The 26306-nt window shown below is 43.1% G+C and overlaps 2 protein-coding genes and 1 long non-coding RNA gene across 4 annotated transcripts in view; all 3 read left to right on the top strand.

Annotated features, from left to right (window-relative positions):
- actn2b (actinin, alpha 2b) overlaps window positions 1-13233 on the top strand; it is a 21822-nt gene extending 8589 nt beyond the window's left edge. For both annotated transcript variants that reach the window (XM_030378984.1, XM_030378985.1), the window contains 14 exons: window positions 1299-1384; window positions 1787-1879; window positions 2322-2552; window positions 2868-3015; window positions 3152-3302; window positions 7367-7475; window positions 8277-8417; window positions 8744-8926; window positions 9207-9341; window positions 9929-10105; window positions 10738-10884; window positions 11285-11350; window positions 11455-11613; window positions 12338-13233. In XM_030378984.1, coding sequence (XP_030234844.1) covers window positions 1299-1384; window positions 1787-1879; window positions 2322-2552; window positions 2868-3015; window positions 3152-3302; window positions 7367-7475; window positions 8277-8417; window positions 8744-8926; window positions 9207-9341; window positions 9929-10105; window positions 10738-10884; window positions 11285-11350; window positions 11455-11613; window positions 12338-12496 — 1985 coding nt within the window. In that variant the 3' untranslated portion in view covers window positions 12497-13233. The remainder of the gene's footprint in view (window positions 1-1298; window positions 1385-1786; window positions 1880-2321; window positions 2553-2867; window positions 3016-3151; window positions 3303-7366; window positions 7476-8276; window positions 8418-8743; window positions 8927-9206; window positions 9342-9928; window positions 10106-10737; window positions 10885-11284; window positions 11351-11454; window positions 11614-12337) is intronic.
- LOC115559866 (uncharacterized) lies at window positions 5400-7191 on the top strand. Its single transcript, XR_003979635.1, has 3 exons — window positions 5400-6017; window positions 6129-6187; window positions 6275-7191. It is a non-coding gene; the product is annotated as an uncharacterized LOC115559866 (long non-coding RNA).
- A 264-nt stretch (window positions 13234-13497) lies between the features above and the next one.
- Window positions 13498-26306, top strand: part of ryr2b (ryanodine receptor 2b (cardiac)) — a 75055-nt gene continuing 62246 nt past the window's right edge. The window contains exons 1-18 of the mRNA XM_030379776.1: window positions 13498-13640; window positions 15376-15495; window positions 15932-16042; window positions 16249-16320; window positions 16467-16545; window positions 16791-16903; window positions 18032-18152; window positions 19564-19660; window positions 19892-19966; window positions 20693-20849; window positions 21012-21176; window positions 22183-22304; window positions 22683-22866; window positions 23169-23307; window positions 23595-23690; window positions 24155-24273; window positions 24665-24798; window positions 25259-25500. Of these exons, the coding sequence (XP_030235636.1) occupies window positions 13593-13640; window positions 15376-15495; window positions 15932-16042; window positions 16249-16320; window positions 16467-16545; window positions 16791-16903; window positions 18032-18152; window positions 19564-19660; window positions 19892-19966; window positions 20693-20849; window positions 21012-21176; window positions 22183-22304; window positions 22683-22866; window positions 23169-23307; window positions 23595-23690; window positions 24155-24273; window positions 24665-24798; window positions 25259-25500 (2194 nt within the window). The 5' untranslated portion in view covers window positions 13498-13592. The remainder of the gene's footprint in view (window positions 13641-15375; window positions 15496-15931; window positions 16043-16248; window positions 16321-16466; window positions 16546-16790; window positions 16904-18031; window positions 18153-19563; window positions 19661-19891; window positions 19967-20692; window positions 20850-21011; window positions 21177-22182; window positions 22305-22682; window positions 22867-23168; window positions 23308-23594; window positions 23691-24154; window positions 24274-24664; window positions 24799-25258; window positions 25501-26306) is intronic.

The following is a 26306-nucleotide window of genomic DNA, read 5'->3' as shown; positions in this document are numbered from 1 at the left end:
AACTCAATTAAATTCAATTACAATTTTGTTTGAAGGGAATATGTGCAATTACAGTTTTTGCCAATTGCAACAGTATTGACACATGCTTAGACCAAAGTAACACAACTTGAAGTTTTTGTTACTATACCTTAAACACATGTAACCATACCTTAAACAAAAGCGCTGCTTTGCAGTCAGTGTATCATTGGGAAAACACATCTATTCAAAATGCAAAACAAATTGGGTAATTGAAAATACTTAAATACACATCTGAAAATACTTACTTACCAAACTGAATACCTATCAGCCAGCTACAAAAAGTCCAAAGGGCAATGGTGCACGTCCCGGGGCAGCACGGGGGAAATATATCATTGTGTGCCTCGATAAGTCTTCGAGAGTAACTGCACCATCATGCAAAAATAGGTCCCTACAATACCCAACATATCATCACATTTCTAGAAGCACTTCATGATGCAGCTGGACAGGACAGATCATAGAGACAGATCATTGCTGCTGATCTGAAAGTGTATTCATATGATACAAGTGTGCATGATTTTGCATCAGAGTGATATTTTGACAAAGGATGGTTAGGTTTCGATAGAAGAGTTGCAATTTGACATAGGTGTGAATGGACTATATCTCAGTGTTGCGTCTTATTTGCTTGTGTGTTGAGTTTTGACACAATGAGCCAAGTTTTGCTAAATTTGTTCAAGCAATTAAACAAACTGTAAAACATAAATGTAACCATTTTATGCATCGCACCAGAGTTAGCCTTAGGTTAATTTACCTATGCAGTCCCTAGGTAAAAATAAATACAACACATATCAAACTTTATCAATGCTTTTCAATGTGTATATGTGGTTGTCTTTATCTCATATACTTATAGAATACAGAAAAAAATGAATGCTACAATTTGAATATGATTTAATTCTATTGGAATTTAAAAAGAAATGTATGCTGGTGGAATCAAAGTAAGAGTAAGAAGCAAAAAAGCAGGGTTTCCTTCATTTTATGATCTGTTTCCCCGCATGTATTCCACATTGTGCAAAACAATAACCATCCCAAAGTCTGCCCTACATTGCGATGAAAGCCTTCCGATAGAGTTTCTCTCACTAACCTCCGTGACTCCTGCCACTTTCCTCAGCAGCAAATTAACAAGTATCAAACCCCCAGAAATAGCATCGGGGTAGGACCCAAATATACTAATGCTGCTGTCTTCACCTTCCCCCCGGGGGTTTCAATGCATCTTCCAACCCTGCCTTGTTCTAGTTTTCCTTTACCTCATCTTCTGTGTCACCCCCACATTCTCCACGCTGCAGATATCATCAACACCCCCAAGCCTGACGAGAGAGCCATCATGACCTACATGTCCTGCTTCTACCACGCCTTCGCTGGAGCCGAGCAGGTAGAAAATAAGATGACAAAAGGCGGTTTAACCACCCTGATGGGCGGACCATGTGGTTAGGGTGTTTTGACTCCCAGCTGAAACGTGGTTGTTTTCTACCAACTAAAGCCTAGGTTTATGCTCCTACATGACATGTACAGACAAAATCAAACTTATCCAGCTTGGATAACAGTTTCTGCAAGATCACTCTAGGTCACCTTGAATAGAGGGTCAGCTAAATGGTAGATTCATTTCAGTGCAGTGTGTCAAAGGTTCCCTCAAATCAAGAGGATGAGTGCCTATTCCTTATCATTCCTCTCTCTCTCTCTCTCTCTCTCTCTCTCTCTCTCTCTCTCTCTCTCTCTCTCTCTCTCTCTCTCTCTCTCTCTCTCTCTCTCTCTCTCTCTGTGTTTCCATGGTCAGGCCGAGACAGCAGCTAACCGGATCTGCAAGGTACTGGGGGTGAACCAGGAGAACGAGAAGCTGATGGAGGAGTACGAGCGACTTGCAAGTGAGGTAAGAAACTGATTTTCAGACGCTATTGCCTTAAGACAAAGCCTCAACCATAAAAAGCTCCTAGCAGCAAACTCGGTCTCAAACATTTATATGTGGATGTGTACATTAAGTCCTATACTTACCCTCCCTTCCATCCTTCCATCCTCCTCTTCTCTTTCCTCCCTCCCTCCCTCCCTCCCTCCCTCCCTCCCTCCCTCCCACCCTCCCTGCCTCGCTCCCTCATCCCCCTTCCCTCCCTCCCTCCCTCCCTCCCTCCCTCCCTCCCTCCCTCCCTCCCTCCCTCCCTCCCTCCCTCCCTCCCTCCCTCCCTTCCATCCTTCCTTCCTCCTCCCCTCCCTCCCTCCCACCCTGCCTCCCTCCCTCCCTCCCTCCCTCCCTCCCACCCTGCCTCCCACCCTGCCTCCCTCCCTCCCTCCAACCCTCCCCCTCCCTCCATCTAAAGCTACTGGAGTGGATCCAGCGCACCACCCCCTGGCTGGAGAACCGCACGGCGGAGACGACCATGAGCGAGATGCAGCGGAAGCTGGAGGACTTCCGGGACTACCGGCGCATGCACAAGCCCCCCAAGGTGCAGGAGAAGTGCCAGCTTGAAATCAGCTTCAACACCCTGCAGACCAAGCTGCGCATCAGCAACCGGCCCGCCTTCATGCCCTCTGAGGGGAAGATGGTGTCTGTAAGTCTGGCCCAAGTCCTCACACCACCCCCACCCCTACCAGCACCCCCAACAGCCCATCAGCCTTGATGGACAATCCATAGTCACACACTGATTGCTACTGTATTGGATTCTTGGTGCGCATTGAAACGACCATTTGATCGCTTTGAAGCATCTTGAATTGATGTGTGCATAACATAGGGGAGTTGCATATCTTCAAACCGTATGTTGTAACATTGTTTTCAATGCACATACAACAGAGTACTCTCGTATTTCTTAGCCCATGGGTTTGGAATGAGCTGTTGCATGGGCTGTGTGCGTTGTGTCCTCACCCAGGACATAGCCAGTGCCTGGCAGGGCCTGGAGCAGGCAGAGAAGGGCTATGAAGAATGGTTGCTCACAGAGATCCGCAGGCTGGAGAGGCTGGACCACCTGGCTGAAAAGTTCAGGCAGAAGGCCACCACCCATGAGACCTGGGCCACCGGTCAGTCCCCCCCACGGGGGTTTTTTGTCTCTACTTTTCCCCGTGTGTTACGTCCTCCCCCTACAATACATGTCCAATGCTAGCCTAAGACATCATTATATTTGAATGTCCTGCATGTCTCCTGCGTCTCGTGTAGGCAAAGAGCAGATCCTCTCCGAGAAGGACTATGAAACGGCCTCGCTGACAGAGATACGAGCCCTGCTGAGGAGGCACGAGGGCTTTGAGAGCGACCTGGCAGCCCACCAGGACAGGGTGGAGCAGATCGCCGCCATCGCACAGGAGCTCAAGTATGTACTCCAGGAATAAGGACAGCTTTTCGCTTTTTGTGCCGGTGTCGCCGTAAATTTGTACCAGCTGCCAAATTTGTACCGGGCGCGTCATCCATACGTAATCCACTCCAAATCTGCCTGGCAACAGATGATCGCTTCGTCCGTTGGCTGGCAACGGACGATCGCGTCGAATGACGTGAAAGGTTCACGAACATTCGCGAACCTTCTATCTAGCGATCCGTTATCTGTATTATGCTATTTCGTCCTTGACTTGCTTTAAACACTCAGTTTACTTGCTAAATTTGATTAAAAAAATTAAATACAATACAAATATAAAGTAAAAACAAGTGTTATCTAGATCCGTTTTCTGTATTATGTTATTTCGTCTTTGGCAACATGAGCGCGAATGTTTTTGAAACCCGCTTTAAACACTCAGTTTACTAGCTAAATTTTATCAAACAATTAAATACAATACAAATATACAGTAAAAACAAGTGTTATCTAGCGATCCGTTAACTGTATTATGTTATTTCGTCTTTGGCAACATGAGCGCGAATGTTTTTTGAAACCTGCCCGGCAACGGACGACGCGATCATCTGCTGACAGGCAGGTTTGGAATGAATTACGTATGGATGACCCGCCCGGTACAAATTTGACAGCCGGTACAAATTTAGTGTGACACCAGCTCTCTGGTTGCTCATTCATTACAGTAATTACCTGTTCACTTCAGGGTTATGAAAGGACAGTGATCATTTTTATTTGTACCAATTTTGTTCAATATATATGTGTGCTATATATATATATATATATATATATATATATATATATATATATATATATATATATATATATATATATATATATATATATATATATATATACAGTACACATATATACATGTATCTATAAAAATATTTATAGTACATATATATATATTGAACATATATATATATATAGATATAGATATATTTATAAAAGAGATATATAGATATAGATATTATTATTATTTGGTGAAGACTTCCATGTTTTGGATGAATTCAATTTCGTCAATGTACAGGGACATTGTAGTTTGTCTATAAAGACAGATAATTCGGCAATATTTTCGGCGCTGTGATCATTAGGTACCTGTGATGCTCTGTTGCAGTGATTATATTATCAGCTGCTACTTGCTGGGTATCATCATCACAGGCATCGTTTATTAAAGGTGTCAAACAAAGGTGTGTTTGTAGTCTAACTCCATTCTGGTTACTGAAACTCGTTTTAAGTTAGTGAATATTCTGAACACATTGGGAACCTTTGAAAAGTAATTAAAAGTGTATTCCACCCACATTAAGAGGAGATAATGTCTCTGTAACTCTGCCAGTCAATCATATTAGCTAACGTAAATCAAACCCTTACCCAGAAAACTCTCCTCCGATGCACATTAATGTATTTAGAATTGAACAAACCCAAATAAACAGATATCTCGGCGTACCCTTTAAGCTCATGAGCATACCGAAAAATTTAGGTTCTCTGTAAACAATACCAGTTATTCAATACAATACAATACAGTACACCATACAGTACACAAGTAAACATAGGTTGTGTTTTTTTAAATGAGAAATAAGTAGGGCATTCCATGCCAGCCCAAACTTCACAGCACCCTTCAACATCAGCAGAACCCCCATCTTTTGTAGCAACAAGAATCGAGAGACGATGTTTTGCATTACGTTGAGCTTCTCTCCCGGTGAGGGCATCACTTTAGCCTGGCGTGTCAAGGAACATTCAGGTGTAGAGTGCACAATCCCAGCTGCATCTGCCTGCAGGTGTTATTTGAGGTTTCATCCTATGTTGCAATACTCTTTGAACTGTGATTGTCAAAACAAGTAGAGAGTGAGTGAAATAAATACGATCTAATTGGCTCCATCCCAGTGTGTACACACACACACACACACACACACACACACACACACACACACACACACACACACACACGAACACACACACACACACACACACACACACACACACACACACACACACACACAATAAAGGCTGTACATGCACTCTCAGTCATGTCTGTGTTTGTTTGTTTGTGCCCAGAAAGGGTATTTGTGTATGATAAGAACATAATGGGTATGATCTGGAAGAGCAACCATCAAAAAATATAATTCTGTCAGATGATTAGGATGAAAGGCCTGATAACAGATTGTTCCCAATGGAGGTTGAGTGAGAGGCAGAGAAGGGTCTAGTTCAGCTGTACTAGTGACTGCTGGCACTGAAGAGGAGCCAGCTGCAAAACAACAGATTCGTTCAGACTTGAGAGTTCACAGCGGGGTCACACAGCCAGACCAGACAACATATACCGGGCTACGGTCACATTGAAGGCCTGGATGCTCAATTCAGATGTCATTTGCCTCTGATCTGACTTTCCATATTATGATCGCATGGCCAGAGTTTACATATCATATGCATATCAAGGGCAAGATTTTAGATGACCAAATTAGTTTGATGATATCTAACGAAGAAATCATAAACAAGGACTGAGGCCACTTCATTGTGATTTGAGGTAACATGTTTTTTTCTAACCAGAATTTATCAATTAGTAATCAACGACAACAAGGCGTCTACTTTTACCTTGCTGCACTTTGATTGGACAAAGACAACTTCCTGGTTCATGTTAAGATGATCCACTTAAGTTGGGCTTCCAGCAGCGTTGTATCTTGGTGGCATAATGTCTCTGTGGATATTAAGGTAAGCAGTACTTTTAATCAGTTTATTATGTACTGTGATATTTAATATTTGTGATATTTCTTAACTATTCTTATTCAAATACTATACTCTTCAAAATGTATATATTTCCAGCACGTGGCTTTTAATTGCGGTGTTTGGACGCCTGGCCCATAGCTACCCTCTTAAAAATGGTAATTATAATAAATATGCCTTATTTTTCCAACATTGAAACAATGGCCCTGTTTGACTTTAACTTAATTGTCTCTATCCTCTTACAGAATGGAATCTGAATGAGGCTGATTTTGATGGCCCCTTCACCAACATGGACTCTTCTCGAAGCTACAACAATGGCTATTCTAAAAGTTCTTATTCTGACCCTAGATATGAAACCCAAAATGGTGGCTACTTCCCCCTTGATCCTGTAGACGGTTATGATGGATTTGGTGGTTCTGAAGGTTACCAAGAAAGCTATAGCCATTCTCCAGTAGCTTCACTGGGTGGTGGTGGTGGTGCTTCTTCTGGGTGGGTTCCTCGGACTACAGATACCGGCACCATCCGTCTTCCGAAACAACAGTTCCAAGCTGGTGAATTACTGCGCTCTGAAGCAATCCATGAAGATGGGCATTCAGAAGGTGAAACGCAAGAACGTAACTACGTAGACGATCCGACGTCAACACCGTATGGCTTCCAGCCGGGCGAGCTGACCAACATTGAGGCCTTGTATGAAGGGGGACATTTCGAAGGGGAAACCCAGGAACGGGGGTTCAGGCCTGCCAGACAGACGGAAGAAGGGCAGACGGCTAGATCAGTAGGTGACGAGCCGGCCGACCCAGCGTTGTCTGCTGATGATGGTAACCCTACAGTCCTGTCTTCGCTCCGCCACTTCTTGCTCCTCTACAAGAGGGGTCTCCTATATCCAGGAACGATGGAACACTACGCGTCAGAGTACACAGAAGGCAAGAATGAGCGGGAGGAGCTGCAGAAATGGCGACACGGCTTGTACTGATGTGAACCACAGCTATACAGACTCAATATAGCCGCTATATTGATGGTGCTGTTACCAGTAAAAAACAGCCGAAGGAATGTCTCAATGAAGGGGAGTTTCATTGCTTGGCTGTTGTCTGTCTACAGGAAATGACTTGTCACTGTTTCCTGCTTGTTTACTTGGAAAGAATAAAATATTGATCAACCTGGCTTTTCAATTCATTTTTATTTTCTATGCAGTTTATATGCCACATACTATGGGCTAATCTATTTAAATGATTATTCCCATATCAATAATTGTATACAGTTCAACAGCAATTTGTTAATGTCACGGCCCTCCACCCTGGCCAGATGTAAACTAAAGCATTGTTATGCTGTGTTTTCAGTGAACTAGACTACCATGATGTGGCTGCTGTTAACCAGCGCTGCCAGGCCATCTGTGACCTATGGGACCAGCTGGGAACGTTGACTCAGAAGAGGCGGGAAGCACTGGAGGTGAGGAGGAAATTAATTTCAATGTGCAACATTATCTGGATTTAAGAACACATGACAAACTATTCATTAAAAGCGTTTGCTTTTATGTGATCTCCTCCCTATACGAACTTGACCCAGTCAACTAAACCATACAAAAGGCTTCACTCCATGCCGGCCAGATTCTAGGTGTAAATGGTGCAGGCATGACTTGATTCATGTGGGGATAAATGGATTCCCTCCCACAGCCTTAAGCCCCCTTAACCTAGATCGGGGGGGTGTAGCAGCGGGGGGCTGTCTGGGGACGGTCTGTCCTGGATGTGTCTGGATCAAAGCCCACTGGCCACTACATCTGAGCTGCTCTGATCCTTGGTGGCACGGCGGCCCTGGCCCAGTGTGTGGGATTAGCCTGAGTGAGTGACAAGCACAGGGGCCTACTTTCTGTAAATCTCCCTCTGCTGGAAGCCCTTGCTGGTTGGCCGCATCTCAGATGTGTGCCAATCTCTGGGCAGCGGGGGTCAACGAGGCTAACAATGAGTTGTATCCAGGATTAGCCATCCAAACAGGTGAAGGGGATGTTGCTTTTCAGAATAGTCTCGGCTGATATTTAGATCTGTCCTCATCGCCTCCAGTAATGAATGTCATTAAAGTGGACCATGCAAGTCTATTATTAGTGTACTGTATCTAATGTAACTGTTTCCATGCATTTGTTTCATACCCATGTCATGTATACACAACTCCCAACACTGCACCACTAGGGCTCCATTTGCGAAAAGGTGTTTGTTTAGGTGGTTTTTTTACGGCCTTGTCTCTGGTGATCCTCAGCGGACAGAGAAGCTGCTGGATACCATAGACCAGTTGTTCCTTGAGTTTGCGAAGAGAACGGCTCCATTTAACAACTGGATGGAGGGAGCCATGGAGGACCTGCAGGACATGTTTATCGTGCACACCATCGAAGAGGTCCAGGTATGTCATAGGAACCAAACACTGTCCAATAAATCTGCTCACTCTTGATTTTTGGTGTGTGTGTATTGCCTTACCACCAGTTCATTCTAGGTATACTTTTATGAGTATTCACTTTTGTTTATCCTCCCTGTTTTATATCCCTGTTAAGAGTATTCCTCATGGGAAGTCACTTTCCTCTTTTATAAAACACTACAGCAAGTCACGAAAGTGCATACGTGACTCTTCTTTCTGAGGAGATTTAAACCTGTTGTTCAAGGTCATGGTGCATGAGTCACGGTTGTGTTTTGGTCAAGCCTTCCTTCGTCTTCCTCCCCTTGCCTCTCTAGAGCCTCATTGCAGCCCACGAGCAGTTCAAGGCCACCCTCCCCGAGGCGGACGGAGAGCGGCAGGCCATCGTGGGGATCCAGAACGAGGTGCAGAAGATCTCCCAGAGCTATAGCATCAAGGCCAGCGACATCAACCCCTACTGTACCATCACCATGGAGGATCTCATGAACAAGTGGGACAAGGTAGCGGGGACTTAGTTAGTATAGAAATGTGTAGATTGATTGATTGTCTGCATGTATGGCATCAAAAAAAGTAATGAAACTGAGGTGGATCTATGTCAATTGGCATTTCATATGGTCAGTAATGCTAGGGATATTATAATTATTAAACAATTATATATCTTGGAAGAGTTGTAGTTCACTCCAAAGTTTGCTGCATTTTATTAAACTAAAATACAGACTTTTGTTTTCCTCTAAAGAAACCTGCCTTCCTCAACAATGTCTCATGTGCCTGTGTGTTTAGATCAAGAAGTTGGTTCCTGGGAGGGATGGCTCCCTACAGGAAGAGATGGCGCGCCAGCATGCCAACGAAAGGCTGAGACGACAGTTTGCGGCCCAGGCTAACCTCATTGGACCGTGGATTCAGACCAGGATGGAGGTGGGTCTTCAGCCACCTGGCATCGCCAGACGAATTGAAAACTAGAATTAGTCAAGAACTTCTCTGCTCATTTTTGCTTTCCAAGCCTGACGACCAATCACATCAACGAGATGGGTGTGCGTCAGTGAGCCAGTCTTTGTTTGTAGTAGTTTGTTCTTCCTTTTGTGAAATACATACCCTCCTGTTATTTTTATCTTGAAAGTGGAATCAACAGACTCCTTGGTGAATAACTTATTTTACAACAGAAAAAAGTTATCCATCTTTGAAATGCCCTCATGCACCTAATTTTAGACCAACAGTTGTGATTGGTCAGTCTAGCTCGTACCGGGAAGAAAAGGTTTTGTATGGGAGGGGAGCCAGACCTTTTCTGCAGAGCAAATGAAATATGATTTGTCAGGTTCCCAGGCTAGGTCTTAAGACATAAGCCAGAAAAAAACTGAGCCCAAGCACGAAGAAAATCAGCTTTCTTTCTTTCTTTCTTTCTTTCTTTCTTTCTTTCTTTCTTTCTGATGAAGGTGGAACTTCACCAGTTGTATCATTAATTGACGTGTCAAAAAGGGTTGACGTCACCTATGCTGTCTTGGCAGGAGGTTGGCCGCTGTTCCCTGGAGATGGGAGCCCTGGAGGACCAGATGACCCAGCTGAAGCAGTTTGAGCACATCATTGTTGCTTATAAACCCAACATTGACAAGCTGGAGGGAGACCACCAGCTCATCCAAGAGTCGCTGGTGTTTGATAACAAACACACCAACTACACCATGGAGGTACACTAACACCCAAGACAGTTTCGTTAACACACATGCACGCACACTTTTTTTCCACCTAGTCTTTAATTTAGTAAAGCTACTTAAGTCCTTGGCAGCTCCATCAATCTATACCTAGAATTGCAGTACATAAAAAATATATATTAGCAAGTTGTTGTGTATTCAGTCCTATTATGTGGTGTTCCTGTTATTCCACCACACATCAGAGGGGCGCACTTACCCAGTGTTACTGATACTGTGTAGTCTGATGTAGAGTGAAAGGAGAAGAATACAGTGATCCACGTCTATTGAACTTACAGTGCCCGTCTCGTTCTTTATTTCTTTAAATTAGCAAGTACAAGTCTAGTATAGAACACAAGTGTTTCGCATACACGTGTCCTCAGAGGAAAAAAGAGCAGCCATCCTTAATTAATGATTTATTGGATTCGTTTTTTACCTCAGAAGTCCTCAATCACCGTCCACAAACTATCAATGGGGTCTGAATATGTGCATATATTCAGATGCAGGCAGTCTGCACTCTAGCATCATCAACATCTCTTATTTCGGTGTAGCAATTCTTTGGAGGGATACAGGAGGAAATACATGGAGGAATACGTGTCTTCATCTGACCTCTGAACCCTGCGCTCAAACAGCACATACGGGTGGGCTGGGAGCAGCTGTTGACCACCGTCGCCCGCACCATCAACGAGATCGAGACCCAGGTCCTGATCCGGGACGCCAAGGGCATCAGCCAGCAGCAGATGAACGAGTTCCGCTCCTCCTTCAGTCACTTTGACAGGGTAGGGTGCTGCGGCTCTCACTCCAATGTATATAAGGAGATCAACAAGATGGCAAGAGAGGGCCTAATGTTTCCTTGAAGATATTGGCCCAGGGTTAGATTCTTATGGTATGTAAGAAATGAAATGAGTATTCATTTGCTGTAGAGGAGCAATGTTGATCTGGGCAGATAAAAAAACAAGCACTATTCAGAAGTATTTTTTATTACGTGTGTAACCTATTTTGTACGAATTAAAAATATTCTCCATCTTATAACTGTGACATCATTTTTGTTTTTCTTTCTATAGGTTTAGGTTATATATTTGTTAGGTTTCATTCTGTTTACCTAAACTTGTCTGACTTCTCCCAAGTCACTAATGCTCTTAACGCTAACAGTTAACACATCTGAACTTTCGCTATTAGAAGAAGAACGGAGCCATGGAGACAGATGATTTCAGAGCTTGCCTCATCTCCATGGGTTACGATCTGGTAAGAGCATGGTGTTGCTAGGGTACAACAATTTCGAGATCTAAAAATGGTTTGTTGTGTTTCTAAAACCAATGCACCTGTTACCCCTGATAACTTATTAACAGGGAGAGGTGGAGTTTGCCCGTATCATGCTGCTGGTGGACCCCAATGCCTCCGGAGCCGTCTCCTTCCAGTCCTTCATCGACTTCATGACCAGAGAAACCGCTGACACAGACACTGCTGACCAGGTCGTGGCCTCCTTCAGGATCCTGGCAACTGACAAGGTAGATGGGTTTGGTTTTGCCTATTCTATCTGTCTAGTTTTCCCTTTTCTTCTGAAGAACGACTCGGATGGTGAAATACCACAATTGTTTTTCTTCAGATTAAAGCCCAAACCAGTGTGCCAGGCTCTGACGCATGCAAATAAGATTTTTCCGCCTCATGTGCTTTGATACATTAAGAAAATCTGTTTTATTTATTTATTATGTCACACTGCAAATGTGATTCACACTCCATATGTTGTGTTATGTTAGGTTAATTATATTCAAGATTTAAAGACAATGCAATATATTAAAAACGGCATATCTTGCTTCTAGAATTTGATATTTGCAAGAAGCCTGTTAAAGGAGATGTAAAGAAGATGTTCGGAACAAAGTGGCAGAAATACTTGGATCGAGTCCTCATCGAGTCCATCATTTCGATGGTTCCCAGAGATTCAGTCATTATTTTATTCTAATTTATTTTATTTATTTTTTATTTTTTTGAGTGAGCCAATATCATTGTAAATAATACAGTAATAAAGTGGTTTGTTCATGTTGTCTATAAAATGTCTACCCTCATCATATTCCCTTCACACAGTATACTGTATTTCTTTAGCTTTGGTTAGCTCTGCGGAACCTCCCTCACCCATGCAATCTCATGCTATCTCATGCTAGCTCATGCTATGTCATGGTATCCCATTATCTCATGGTATCTCATGCTAGCTCATTTACTCCCTTTCTGTCCCAGCCCTATATCCTTGTGGAGGAGCTGAGGAGGGAGCTGCCCCCTGACCAGGCGGAGTACTGCATCATGAGGATGCCTCCCTACAAGTGCCCTGGGGCGCCACCGGGGGCGCTAGACTACACTGCCTTCTCCACTGCGCTTTATGGGGAGAGCGACCTTTAACCCCACCAATCTACTCTGCTAATGGTTTTATTTCCCCCCCCCCCCCCTCCTCGTGGGTGGACTCTTCCTTTTTTTGATGATTTTTTTTTTGTTGAAAATAGCAGATGAGTTTGAGTTTGAAAGGAAATCTGCTTGTGGTGTCATCCATTGATATTTGTATGTTGGTCTACAATCATGATGCACATTATGAAATTGGATTGAATGTTCTTTTTTGAATCACGTTGCCCCTTAAATTAATTAAATTATTAAATACTACAAAAATGTTCAATTCCATTCGCATCCAAACATGCGTCACGATTTTATAAATTATTTTTGGTTTAATGCAAGTTCATTTTTCAGTTGCTTTAAATTATAGTTTTTTCAGGTCCGGTTGAAAAGCCTTATTTTTTGCAAATACAATGCCAAACGCAATCAACATGAAAAAATATGCAATAAATAAATACACCACAAATGTTAGACACTATCTTGTCACGATCAGAATGTTTTAGAACAGCTGGATATCTGTAGCACTCGAAGCTTCTCTCAATGATGTATCCTCAAGCTACAGAATGTTAACTTTTAGAAGAATTTGACCTTTTCTGAATGACGAATACAGCCGTGTTGTGGAATTTCTAGTAGGTAATTTGGTGGATAGAAAATTAAATAATTTTAGTAGTCTAATTGTTGGCTTTGGCAAAGTAGGGAGATGAAAATTGTACTGAAGAGGGTATGCATTCAATAAAACTAACTGAAAAAAATGTCATGCTTGTTTATTAGTTGCATTTCACTAGAGCTCTAGAGATAAATGAAAAAAATGGTGAACACTGGACATTAAATATTCATTAGGAATTGTGTAGGTCCTTAAATGTCACTGTACGGAGTACAGTGAGATACAGTGACGATACGGAGTATTAACGTCCTGGAGGTTGTTTTGTTAATTGCACCAAATTAAGTTGTGCTCTCGAGGAACTTTCCTCATTATGCAAATTGTATGTTATTATAATTTAGGCTCCGCCCACTGCTGAGCATCCCGCGAGCTGCGCTCCAAACTTTCACCGTCTCCTTCTCCTTCAAAACTCCCTTTAACTTCGGCTGCTTTATTTGTTCCTTGGTTAAAATGACTGAGGCCAGAGAAAACGAAGAGGAAATTCAGTTTCTGCGCACGGTAAGGCCGTTTTCAGTTGTGTCTCTGGTTTATTAAATCATTTAGCGTGTATTTTTATGATGGTTTCCATCCAAACGACTGTAGCACACATGCCGGCTCGCTATCGTTATCTTGTGATGCGGCTGTCTTTATTAAATTAAGAACTGAAACCATTTTTTTATTTACTTTAATAACCAATACATTCATTAGGTTAGAAAGGATGGGCTAGCTTATATTTTCTGTTTCATTACATATTTTATTGTTGACAAATGCACTGTATGCTAGTGGGCTACTGTAAGTTAAATCACATGCATGCTGCATTAACACTAGTACAACTGTTATAGGTTTAAATGTTAAGTATCATGCAACATTACTCTATTTCTGCACATTGTGATACTATACAATACTTTACTATATTGTGTTAGCATATTAAACCTTTTAAAAGGTGTTTCTTATTTTGTGTTTTTTCCAGACTAGAGATTGTTTTATCATGTTATCATTGTTCCAGTGTTTAGAGTACTCGATAACATCTTGCTATTTATACCCTATGATAAAGACTTGTCAGAGTGAGCGTGTGACTGATGTGCAAACACACACACACACACACACACACACACACACACACACACACACACACACACACACACACACACACACACACACACACACACACACACACACACACACACCACATCAAACAACATCTCGGTGGTAACATTCTATTAGCACTCACAGTTATTGTTTACATGAGCATGAACCTTTCTGTCAATTAATTTAGTTGATCTGAGAGGTTAAGTCTCAGATTACAATTCCTTACAGCAGTTCATCATCAATTTGTATAACATTCCTGCCAAAGTCACTTTAGCGTTGTCAAAGCATTGTAAACATGCTAGGGAACGTCATTAGCGAACGACACAGTAGTAAATGCAACGTAACCACTGTCAGCTCCAGCCACTGGCACTGAGAAGGCCCCTTACTGTCTGTGTGTATGATGATGTGTGACTGACAGACTCCAGGGTTCCGTTGATATGGGAAGTGGAGGGGAAGGTGAACGTAAGGTCAGGCACGGCACTGCACTACTGTCCCAACATAGTGCCATGCAGCCTGGTTGCAGAGGTGTTGGTGGTCTGGTTTGACTGTGGAAAGCAGTCATCTGACCTTTGCATCCAGAATCTCCTTAAATAGACAGTGGAAACGGCTCATTCTGTTGACTTGGATATCTGTCCAGGATAGGAATGAAAAGGAGTCGAGCTAGCTTTCACGGCTGATGTGTCTATGCATTTGTGCTTCTTCAAACCTGTGGCTTCTATGTTGATTTTGGCTCAAGCAGTGATCTTTATTAATGTTTGTGTGTATATCTGTGCGTCTGTGTGCATGTGCGTTTATCTGACATTTGTGTCTTCACGTATTTCTGTGTGTGTGTGCGTGTGGGAGAGACTTGTATGGGCATCTCTTTATGCATTTGTGTGTGTGTTTGTGTGTGTGTGTGTGTGTGTGTGTGTGTGTGTTTGTATATGTGTTTGCACGTGCACTTGTCTGTATGTGTGTGTTTGCGTGTCTGCATGTGTACTTGTCTGTGTGTTTGTTTGTATTTGCGTGTCTGTGTGTGTGCGTGTCTGTTTGCGTGTGTGTGTGTGTGTGTGTGTGTGTGTGTGTGTGTGTGTGTGTGTGTGTGTGTGTGTGTGTGTGTGTGTGTGTGTGTGTGTGTGTGTGTGTGTGTGTGCGCGCTGGTCGTCTGTGTGTGCCTCCATGTCAGGGGGACGAGGTGGTGTTGCAGAGCACCTTCAGCTCTGAGCAGGAGCAGCTGAAGTTGTGTCTGGCGGCTGAAGGCTTTGGCTGCAGACTCTGTGGTCTGGAGCCCACCTCTAACTGCAAGGTGCGGACCAAAACATCTCCTCTCCAACAGAGATACACCAGGACTAACTAATAACGCAGAACATGCAGTACTACTCTCCAGGAACAAAACAACAATTAGAAATTTTAGAAAAATTGATAGAAAAGGGAATGCTGCAGCAAGCAGATTACAAATTAATAAATTAATTCATTAAACAGTTAATTAGGAAATGTGTTACCTTTGAATAACCTATTACATATTTATTATGAGTAGAGGTATAATTCCGACTGCACCACAGTTAAGGAAATTGTTAATAGTTATATGATTATTAATTATCAAGAAACATTTTAAGTCAATAATGAATCATTTAGAAGTGTAAATGTCTAAGTTGTATATTTATGCAGATAGTCATAATCTGCAAGTCATAATAATATTTGTATTAACCTCGCTTCCTTTTATTTTTCTATATATACTCCAGAATGTACCACCGGACCTCTCTGTGTGTGTATTTGTTCTGGCCCAGTGCCTCTCTGTCCGAGCCCTTCAAGAGATGCTGGCCTCTAGGGAGGACCCCACCGCAGGGGTAAGAGTGTCTCTTCACTCTCCTTTTATTCTATCCATTTCTCTTTTCCTTGCTAAATTCTTATTCCTCATTCTTCTCTTTTCCTCGTTCCTCTCTATTTTTTCTCTCCTTCTCATTCCTCCTCTCCTCTTCTCTGTGTTTAACTGTCTTGCTAATTCATAAATGCCCCCTTGATAAATAAGACGGTACAGTGATGACCATTGTTTTTCCAGGCAGTCCCAGACTGTCATCGAACACTGTTGTATGGCCAGGCGGTGTTGTTCCGACATTCATACAGTGGCATGGTGAGGCATATAGATTATGTTAATGGATGCATGTTGTGTTATGTATGGAAAGCAGTCATTATTTAATTAATTGCACTTCAAATCTTATGCATCATGGAGAGTTCTAAAAGCTTCCACTTGATTTAACCCTTTATTTTTACCCACAGTATCTCAGCTGTTTGTCCTCTTCTCTGTCTTCAACTGATAAGCTTGCATTTGATGTTGGTCTGCAAGAAGATAAAGAAGGTAATATTTTTATTGCAATAAAGCATTTCAAACTGGATAATCACGACACTTCCATGAGGAGTTTTACACCCGGCTGCAGCAGAGTGACGTCTATGTATGTGTATGTGTGTCCGTTTGTGTGAGTGTGTGTGTGTGTGTGTGTGTGTGTGTGTGTGTGTGTGTGTGTGTGTGTGTGTGTGTGTGTGTGTGTGTGTGTGTGTGTGTGTGTGTGTGCGTGTGTGTGTGTTTGTTTGTATGTGTGATAGGTGAGTCATGCTGGTGGACTGTCCACCCAGCGTCCATGCAGAGGTCAGAGGGCGAGAAGGTGCGTGTTGGAGATGACCTCATACTGGTCAGTATCTCCTCAGAGAGATACCTGGTAAGTGGATGCATTTGAAAAGGTCAAACGTCAGAGTAATGTATTTATAGAGGTCAAACAGTGACATGTAAATTCTATTCCGATACCATATTAACTCAAACACAATGATGTCGTACTTACTCAAACACTATAAGAATACTAAAAGCCAAGCTTCTCTCAGTTCCAGGCAGAAGTGAAAATATACAATGCTTTATATTTGTTATGCTTAATCTTTTTTCTGTAAATGTAAGTATTTGCTGGACAAGGCTCTTTGTCATCATCAGGTGAACCAGTCAATTAGGGTCAGAAGCAGAGCTGAACCTAAAAACTATTCTAAACTGAACCTTGAATCTGTAGTGTTATAAATAGGTCTGTCACGGTTAAGAATTTTCCCTGTGGTAATGTAAGTTGGCTGAGCCAAGCCAAGTTTCCAAAGACGTGGCTTTGGAAGAATGAGAGATCGAATCATTGGGCCTAAGATCATTACAATGCTTAAGAGGTGGTCTGTTCATTGTGCAAGCATAAATGAAACCGCACAGCAGAATTAGAGCTTTGCACGAGGATGGATGTCATGCCACCAAGAAAAGAAAAAAACACAGTCGTCTAAATATCTTTTTGTGTTTATTAAATCTGCATCCCCTTATTAAGTCAATGTTTAGCTTTTGAATGTACTTTTCACTTGTTTTAACATTGAAATAGCTGCTAACCCTAACCCTAAACCCAAATGCCTTTTTTATACTACCTTTTTTTAGTGTTTAAGAAAGTCTATTTATCTTTATCTTTAAGTTGGAGTTGCCAGCTCAAATCTGCAGGTCATAGAAATGGTCCTGAAGCCCTGATTCTAATTAAGTGGTGATTAGGAACGCATGAAGATGAGTTTTTAACCTAGTTGTGTGCTATCTGATCAGGGTAGTGTTGTGATGCATCACGTGTTTTTAATTTTTTTTTGCCAGGCACATAAAAGTTTTCATGTGTTCAACTTTTGGTGCGTGGCACAGTGCAGCAACGCTCATCAGGATGACAAAACCTAACAAAATATCCTAGTTGAGTTTCCCAGTCTTTGATTGGTGCAATTCAAGTTTGAATGGGGTTGAGCACAGTGCTTGGTATGGTGATGAACATGTTGTAATGGTCTTTGGTCTCCTTCAGCACCTGTCCTATGGCACTGCGCTGGACAACAGGCAGAGTGGGAGGGTGGTGGTGGACGCAGCCTTCCAGCAGACTCTGTGGAGCGTGGCGCCGGTCTGCTCTGCCGGTGGAGTGGCTCAAGGCACGGTTTACCCTATTTTTCTTCTCCTTATCACCGCCGACAGAACCAAACTTCTGATTAACGAATCAATAATCCCAGCGTGTCGCCCTGTTGCAGAACGTCTGCGGTCTGTGAATAGAGCAAACTAATTGCTCCATCGCTATTTCAGTAAATTGGAAGACGAAAGAAAGAAGGAAATCTCCTCCGTTATAATTATGCATTACACAGAGTTTGATGATGGCTTACTGAGGTTATCCTTCCACTGATTTTTCTCATCAGTACTACTCTCAGATGTTTAATTATTCATCTTTACCTATCGCAATTATAACTGCAGATTTCACATTAAACAGCTTTATCCCATTATACGTTAGCTTTAGTCTGACTCTGGTCTCAGGTGGTACCTGCAGTCTACCTGGAAGCTTCAGCCTGACTCTGGTCTCTGGTGGTACCTGTTGGCTAACTGAAAGCTTCAGCCTGACTCTGGTCTCTGGTGGTACCTGTTGGCTAACTGAAAGCTTCAGCCTGACTCTGGTCTCTGGTTTCTGCTGGTACTTGTATGCTACGTGAAGGCATTAGCCTGACTCTGGTCTCTGGTCTCTGCTGGTACTTGTATGCTACGTGAAGGCATTAGCCTGACTCTGGTCTCTGGTCTCTGCTGGTACTTGTAGGCTACGTGAAGGCATTAGCCTGACTCTGGTCTCTGGTCTCTGCTGGTACTTGTATGCTACGTGAAGGCATTAGCCTGACTCTGGTCTCTGGTCTCTGCTGGTACTTGTAGGCTACGTGAAGGCATTAGCCTGACTCTGGTCTCTGGTCTCTGCTGGTACTTGTAGGCTACGTGAAGGCATTAGCCTGACTCTGGTCTCTGGTCTCTGCTGGTACTTGTATGCTACGTGAAGGCATTAGCCTGACTCTGGTCTCTGGTCTCTGGTCTCTGGTGGTACCTGTAGGCGACCTTAAGTCTTTAGCCTGACTGGTTTCTGGTGGTGCCTGAAGGCTGCCTGAAGTCTTTAGCCTGACTGGTTTCTGCTGGTGCCTGAAGGCTGCCTGAAGGCTTAGCCCGACTCTTGTCTCTGTTCTTTAATGGTACCTGTAGGGTCCTTGAAGGCTTTAGCCTGACTCTGTTCTCTGATCTTTAATGGTACCTGTAGGGTACCTGAAGGCTTTAGCCTGACTCTGGTCTCTGATCTTTAATGGTACCTGTAGGGTACCTGAAGGCTTTAGCCTGACTCTGGTCTCTGATCTTTAATGGTACCTGTAGGGTACCTGAAGGCTTTAGCCTGACTCTGGTCCCTGGTCTCTGCTGGTGCCTGTAGGCTACCTGAAACATACGCCTGACTCTGGTCTCTGGTCTCTGGTCTCTGCTGGTGCCTGTTGGTTACCTGAAAACAATAGCCTGACTCTGGTCTCTGGTCTCGGTTGGTACCTGTAGGCTACCTGAAAGGAGGAGACACACTGCGGCTGCTTCACGGACACAGCGACGCCTGCCTCACCCTGCCCTCCAGAGAGTATGGAGAGGAGCTGCAAAGGTCAGTCGGGAGGCTAAGGTCGAAGGCCTAACCCTTAACTTCCACTCCCATCCACACTGAAGACAACGTTTACTGTGTCAGCAAGGATATTTAGAGCTACTTTATTGTTCATATCATTTCTATATGTGTGTGTGTGTGTGTGTGTGTGTGTGTGTGTGTGTGTGTGCGTGTGCGTGTGCGTGTGTGTGTGTGTGTGTGTGTGTGTGTGTGTGTGTGTTTGTGTGCATCCAGAACAATCCATTATGGGATTGGCTCAGTGTCCAGCCAGGCCTGCTCCCTCTGGAGACTGGAGATTCTGCGTGTCATGTAAGTAGTATTAGCAATGACCCCATTATTATTTGTATATGTAATGTTATGCCCACACTGGGGTGTTCAATCTGTATTGGCTTAGCTATTGTGATGGTACTTTTTCGTCTGCTGACAAGAAAAAGCGTAAAATATGTATTGTTTTGTCCTAAAATAATAAGGGTTATATCATAATTTTGTTGTCCTGTTAGAATCTGTTACTAATTCTGAAGACAGTATCTCTGTATCGCATTGCTTTTTCCCCACGGCAACGCCATAGAGGTCCCTCTTTGAAACAACAGGCGCTGTGGACTGGTGTTAAAAACATTTAATCACTAGAATGTACTTTTGGAACTATTTTCACGGAGCTATTTATTATTGAAGCATGCTGTTCTTCAGTTCAAACATGAGATATGCACAGACTCTTTGCAACTCCTTTTAAACTCCTTGCAACCGCCTCTCGCTTTTTGCCTGTGAACCATCACATATTTTAGCATTCGCCTTGCAAGGTAGCCTGCACCCACTATCGTCATTGAGAGGGGAGCGAATATACAAGTCTCCTTCAATTAATAGTAATAAAAAAGTGCGCAAAAGTACCCACGATTATATTTTGGATATGATGATCTTAAGAAAGACTGCAATTAAAAGTAAGTATTCTGCAATTAAAAAAATGCAATACAACTCACAACAAAAAGAACAACATGACATTGTTGTTGTTTTGTTGTTGGTTGTTCCGCTTCTTAACAGGTGGAGCGGGAGCCACGCCCGCTGGGGCCAGCCCTTCCGCCTGCGCCACCTGACCACCGGGAGATACCTGGGGCTGACGGAGGAAGGCGGCCTTCATCTGGTGGAGCGCAACAGAGCTGACGTCGGCACCTCCTCTTTCTGCTTCCAACCCTCGAAGGTCAGAGGTCACACGCTCAACTATACTTTATGTTGTTTGCCTTTTTATTGTTTGGCATAGCATTTTCAGATAAATTGTGTTTACCTAATCCCCTCCTAGTTTGACCTTAACTTATGTCCATTTGCTACTGACAAACAATAAAGTATTCATTTATGTATCTAGGAAAAGGCTCAACCATGCTCTAAAAAGGATGTTGAGGGCATGGGCACAGCAGAGATCAAGTATGGAGACTCAAGCTGCTACATCCAGCATGTAACCTCCGGCCTGTGGCTCACCTACCAGGCGGTGGACGGGAAGTGTGCACGCATGGGGTCCATTCAGCGCAAGGTAGACTACTGCTCTTTTGCTGATCGTTTTCGGTGACTTGTGTGGACGTTCTTAGAAAAAAAATACAACACACTGTCAAATGCCATGCGTCTTTTAGTTAGATATGTTAACAATTATCTTAGATAAACCTAGTTTATTAAACAAATGGTCTAGATGTGGTCCTCAATTATTTTAAGTTAATTATAGCTGTTAATTGGCGTTGGCCTGTCTTACCATCATGTGTTTCATCATTGTGCGTCTAGAAGGGGAGAGTGCTGGGTTAGCGTTTGCTTTCTATTCCATTGACATACAGAGTGTTCTGAATATTCACTCAATTCAGAACCCTCAAAAAAGGGAGTGCCAGTAAAAACCTGACAAGATTGTAGTTTGTCTACAAACACACACATAATTCGGTACTATTTTTGCAACTAGTGCAATTATAGAATCTGTTGCTTCTTTTCAGCGGTGCCTCACAGGTAGACAAATAATCACTGCGCCAAAAACAGTGCAGTGTTACAAATTACAATGTTGTTGGGTTATTAATGGCATCCATTTTGAGTAATTGACTATTTGGAACACGTATAAATCTTTGGAAAATAATTACAAGTCAAGTCAACTTTATTTATGTAGCAAATTTCATGCACAAGGCAGACAACTGCATTCCCCTCACATGAACAGGAGCTAGGCTAATGTAACTCTGCAAGTCAATAAAAGCTACGAACGGAAAGCCAACACTAACCCAGAGAACTCCCCATCTGACCGCACATTGATGATTTTGGAATTAAATAACTTGTCTTAATCTGGGTAAAACAGGCAAACAGCTATTTATAGATATCTTTGTTTATCCCTTTAAATAATTTGTTATTTTGTACCAGAGCTCTGTCTGGTAATGTGATTGAGATTTCTGTGCAAACTTTAATTAAAGATGCTGTATGTAGAATTTAGTGTTATTGAATCCTACACACCTTTAAGATCATTAACTTTAGCATGTGGCTATCAAGCAGCTCTAACCGAGGTTCCTCTGCAGGCCATTCTGCACAGCGAGGGTCACGTGGACGACGGGCTGACGCTCTCCCGCTCCCAGAGAGAGGAGTCGGGCATCGCCAGGCTCATCCGCACGGCGGTTCACCTCTTCACTGCATTCGTCAGGTTCACACACTCAACCATACTGGCCTCCTGTAGTCTCAGTCCACAGAGGGCAAGAGCCGTGGTGTGTCAGTGGCAGGGATGTCATGGTTAGATTGACGTTGTGACACAGTGATCTGCTATGCATGCTTATTAACGAGTGCCGCTTGATGATGATATGGCTAACTTAAAAATATTTCGATTAAATGTTTAGTAAAAAAAGATGAGGGATTGATTTCAACTGACTTTACAAAACGAGGTATGGAAGTTCTGCGTGTTTTGGCCTCCATTATGTAAAATTGTGCGTAGTCACGCATTTTCCATATCACCTTTTATACATTGGATAATCAAACCATGCCTTTTCGTAGTGTATTTGTCAGATTATATATTTGATTTTTATAGGAAACTGGACGGTCTGGATCAACAAGAAAACGTCTCCTCGGTAAACCTCCAACTAGAGACAATACAACTCTGTCTGGGGGATCTGATTCATTTCTTCAAGCCCCCAGAGGAGGGACTGGGGCATGAGACCTACCAGAACGGCCTGAAGACCTTGAAGAAAAGACAAAGCCTGTTTCAAGAGGAGGTACACAGAGTGAACATTGTTCATAACATTACATTTACACCCAACGTTGTTATGCTAGTAATCTTACATCGAAGGGAACGTTTTGTGCTGTTATTTGGCATTTCTATGTGTTGTCTTGTATTTAGTTTGATCATTTGCGTTGTTTCTGTCGAAATGTTATTGTGTTGTACTTGCATATTTTGTGTTCCTTTGTGTTTTTCTATTTCCTGTTGTGTTATTTGGGTTGTGTGTTCTAATGTTTTTTTGTGTTGTGTTTAATTGTGTGTTATTTTGTTTGTGCGTGTGTCCTTCCTGGCTTCCAGGGCGTGGTGAACCTGGTGGTGGACTGCCTTGATCGTCTCCATCTGTACACCAGCGCCGCTAACTTTGCTGAATCTGTTGGGGGGAGCGGAGAGGGAGAAGGCTGGGAAAGCCTCCTCAATGTTTTCTATCAACTACTGGGTCAGAAGGAATACAAACCACACACATTGATCTTGCTTTAATGAGGATCATTCATCACCATAATGATATGAACTACATAATAACGTTTTATTGGTCAGAAAACAATTAACAACAATGATGGCTCCAGAGAATAATAATATTTTTTATTTATTTATTTTTCACCAGTACAATTATTGAGAAATGGTTGTATCTTAGCTGCAGATAGTTAATCAATGTTAATTAATGAGATTCATCCTTCATCGTGAATTGCTATTACTTAAGGTCTACTGTCTTGCATTCCTCTCCAGCGTCTCTGATCAGGGGGAACCGCAGAAGCTGTGCCCGGTTCTCTTCCTCACTGGACTGGCTGGTGGAGAGGCTGGAGCGAACGGAGGCCTCCACAGGTGTGTGGACCTTTGGGGCACTTTTAGCAAATCTAAAAAGGTCAAATCTAAATTTGTCTTTTACGTAATGCTTCAAGGAATTTATTCTTATTTCTGTTCTGTTTAAGCAGTTGATTTCATTGGTGTAGTTGTAGTTTAGCGTTTAGTCTGCTGGAATCTGTCGATGAAACATTTGGAATTAAAAGTCAAAGCAGCCTCATGTTGCTACGCTGCAACGCTGATCCTCCAGTTGGATAAGCGTTGCAAAGCAAACGGAAAAGGTCTATCTTCTTCCATTTATCTTGGGAGATATTTTGACGGGCATCACTCATGATCAAATACCACCTTGGACAGCCTACATTAATCCCTGATGTTTGCTCGGTGGGGTTTAATTAGCAGTCATTATCTGTGCAATGAATACAGAAAACAGCCACAGTGCCGTGGGTGCTCCCTGTAATAGGCGTACTCCTGTCTGTCATCTAAAGGTGTCTTGGAGGTTCTGCACTGCATGGTGCTGGAGAGCCCAGAGGCCCTCAATGTCATTAAAGGGGGACACATCCAATCCATAATTTCCCTCCTGGATAAACATGGACGAAATCACAAGGTCATGCATGAATATATTACTTGGGGTTTGGGAGCAGAGAGGGGAGAGACCTAGAAAAGAAAAAAAGCAATTATCCAATAGCTAATTGTTTTTGTCAATCTCTGTTCTGTTAAATAGGTCCTAAATGTGTTTCTTGTGTTTCTTTTTCTTTTGTCAATGCACACATGTTTATGTATATAGAATATATTATATATATATCTGCAATATATGTACTTTTAAATGTGACATATTTTAAAAGACTTACCGGTATATTCTTTCACAATACAGCGGTTAAAACTATTTTAGATAGTGCCATGGCCCCAATTGTATCGTCTAGATCTGCTGCCTCGAACCATTGTACCATAACCCTGTCAACGTGTCATTTGTGGGACACCGTGACGGATACCCCCAGGTGCTGGAGGTGCTGTCGTCCCTGTCTCTGTGTCACGGCATGGCCGTGCGCTCCAACCAGAACCTCATCTGTCACGGCCTGCTCCCCGACCGAGACCTGCTTCTGCAGAGCCAGCTGGTCAACCAGGTCACAAGGTAGAGCAGCAGTCGCCCTCTTATGTGGAGGTTTTATTTATTTCCAAGTTGAATCAGAGAATAAACCCCTAGAGAGGCAGCATCTCGTTTTCAAGGGGGTCCTCAGGCACAGAACATTTAGACAATGTTAAACAATCAACATTGTAGCATCAACCCACCATCCCAAATAATTGGCAACAAGAAATAAACAAATGAACAGAACTAACAATAACATGTCAAAGTCTACTTATAAACTAAAAGCGAAGGTATATACAATCCAAAACACGTGGTAGTAGTAGCAACAAGTAGATTTAAGGTGAACAAGCAAAGAAGCCTTGAAGTCATGAAAAGAAGTATGGTGCATTGTATTCTGATGGTGCTTCAAACTTAAGTTGTGATTGTCCTCGTTCTATACCCGCTGCATTTAAACCTCTGTGTAAGCGCATGGTTTTCCTCTTGTCTTCCGCCCTCTTACCACTAGCATGAGGCCCAACGTATTCCTGGCCCTTGGGGATGGGTCGGCCCAGCATCGCAGGTGGTACTACGAACTGGCAGTGGACCGTGTTGAGCCCTTCCTCACGGCCGAGCCCACCCACCTGCGCGTGGGCTGGGCCTGCACCGAGGGCTACAACCCCTGGCCCACCGCCGGCGAGGGCTTTGGGGGCGATGGGGTGGGAGATGACCTCTACTCCTATGGCTTCGACGGGCTCCGTCTCTGGTCAGGTGGGCGAACAGGAAGAACACAGGATGGATCCAGTTTGGGTGCCGCTGGTACAGACAGATTAAAGGTCCCATGGCATGAGAATCTCACTTTATGAGGTTTTCTAACATTAACATGAGTTCCCCTAGCCTGCCTGTGGTCCCCAAGTGGCTAAAACTTGTGTTCGGTGTAAAACGAGCACTAGGTATCCTGCTCACCTTTGAAAAAATGGAAGCTCAGGTGCGCTAATTTGGGATGTCCCAAATGTCGTCATTAGGGGCCAAGTTACTTCCCCTTTCTCTGCCTTGCCCGCCCAGAGAATGCCATGCCATGCCAATGAGACAATGAGCGACCCGCCACATGTGTGTGTGTGTGTGTGTATGTGATACACACACTGTAATTCAAGTGTTGTACACTTCTTTGTTATTTGGATAACCGTTCTGCTGTTGGTGTTATGGCGCATAACACGTCGGTTCTTTGACGTCTCTGGTATTTCCACAACAAGACTGTAGTTGGGGTTATCTCAGCCATGGTTTAGAAGGAATTGAGGGAAAGGAACTTTGGCTTTGACTCCCTGAAGTACATGAACCACGACATGGAGGAGAAAGGGATTGCTGCCAGCGGGCAGCGGGCAGCAGGCGGTTCAGTCTACATCAGATTGATGTGGGAGAACCTGAAGCATTGGTTGTGATACATAATATCATCTGGAGGCGCACACAGCTTTTGGCCGTGATAATATGCATTATATGATATAGATATCTCTGTATTATATGATATTATTAAGTTAAAGAGCTCCAGGACTGTAACGCAAGTGTTGTATACTTCTTTG

The sequence above is a fragment of the Gadus morhua genome, chromosome 15 (genome assembly GCF_902167405.1).
Source record: "Gadus morhua chromosome 15, gadMor3.0, whole genome shotgun sequence".
NCBI lineage: Eukaryota > Metazoa > Chordata > Actinopteri > Gadiformes > Gadidae > Gadus > Gadus morhua.
Note: the sequence above shows the minus strand (reverse complement) of the source record. Positions and strands in the feature narration are given on the sequence as shown.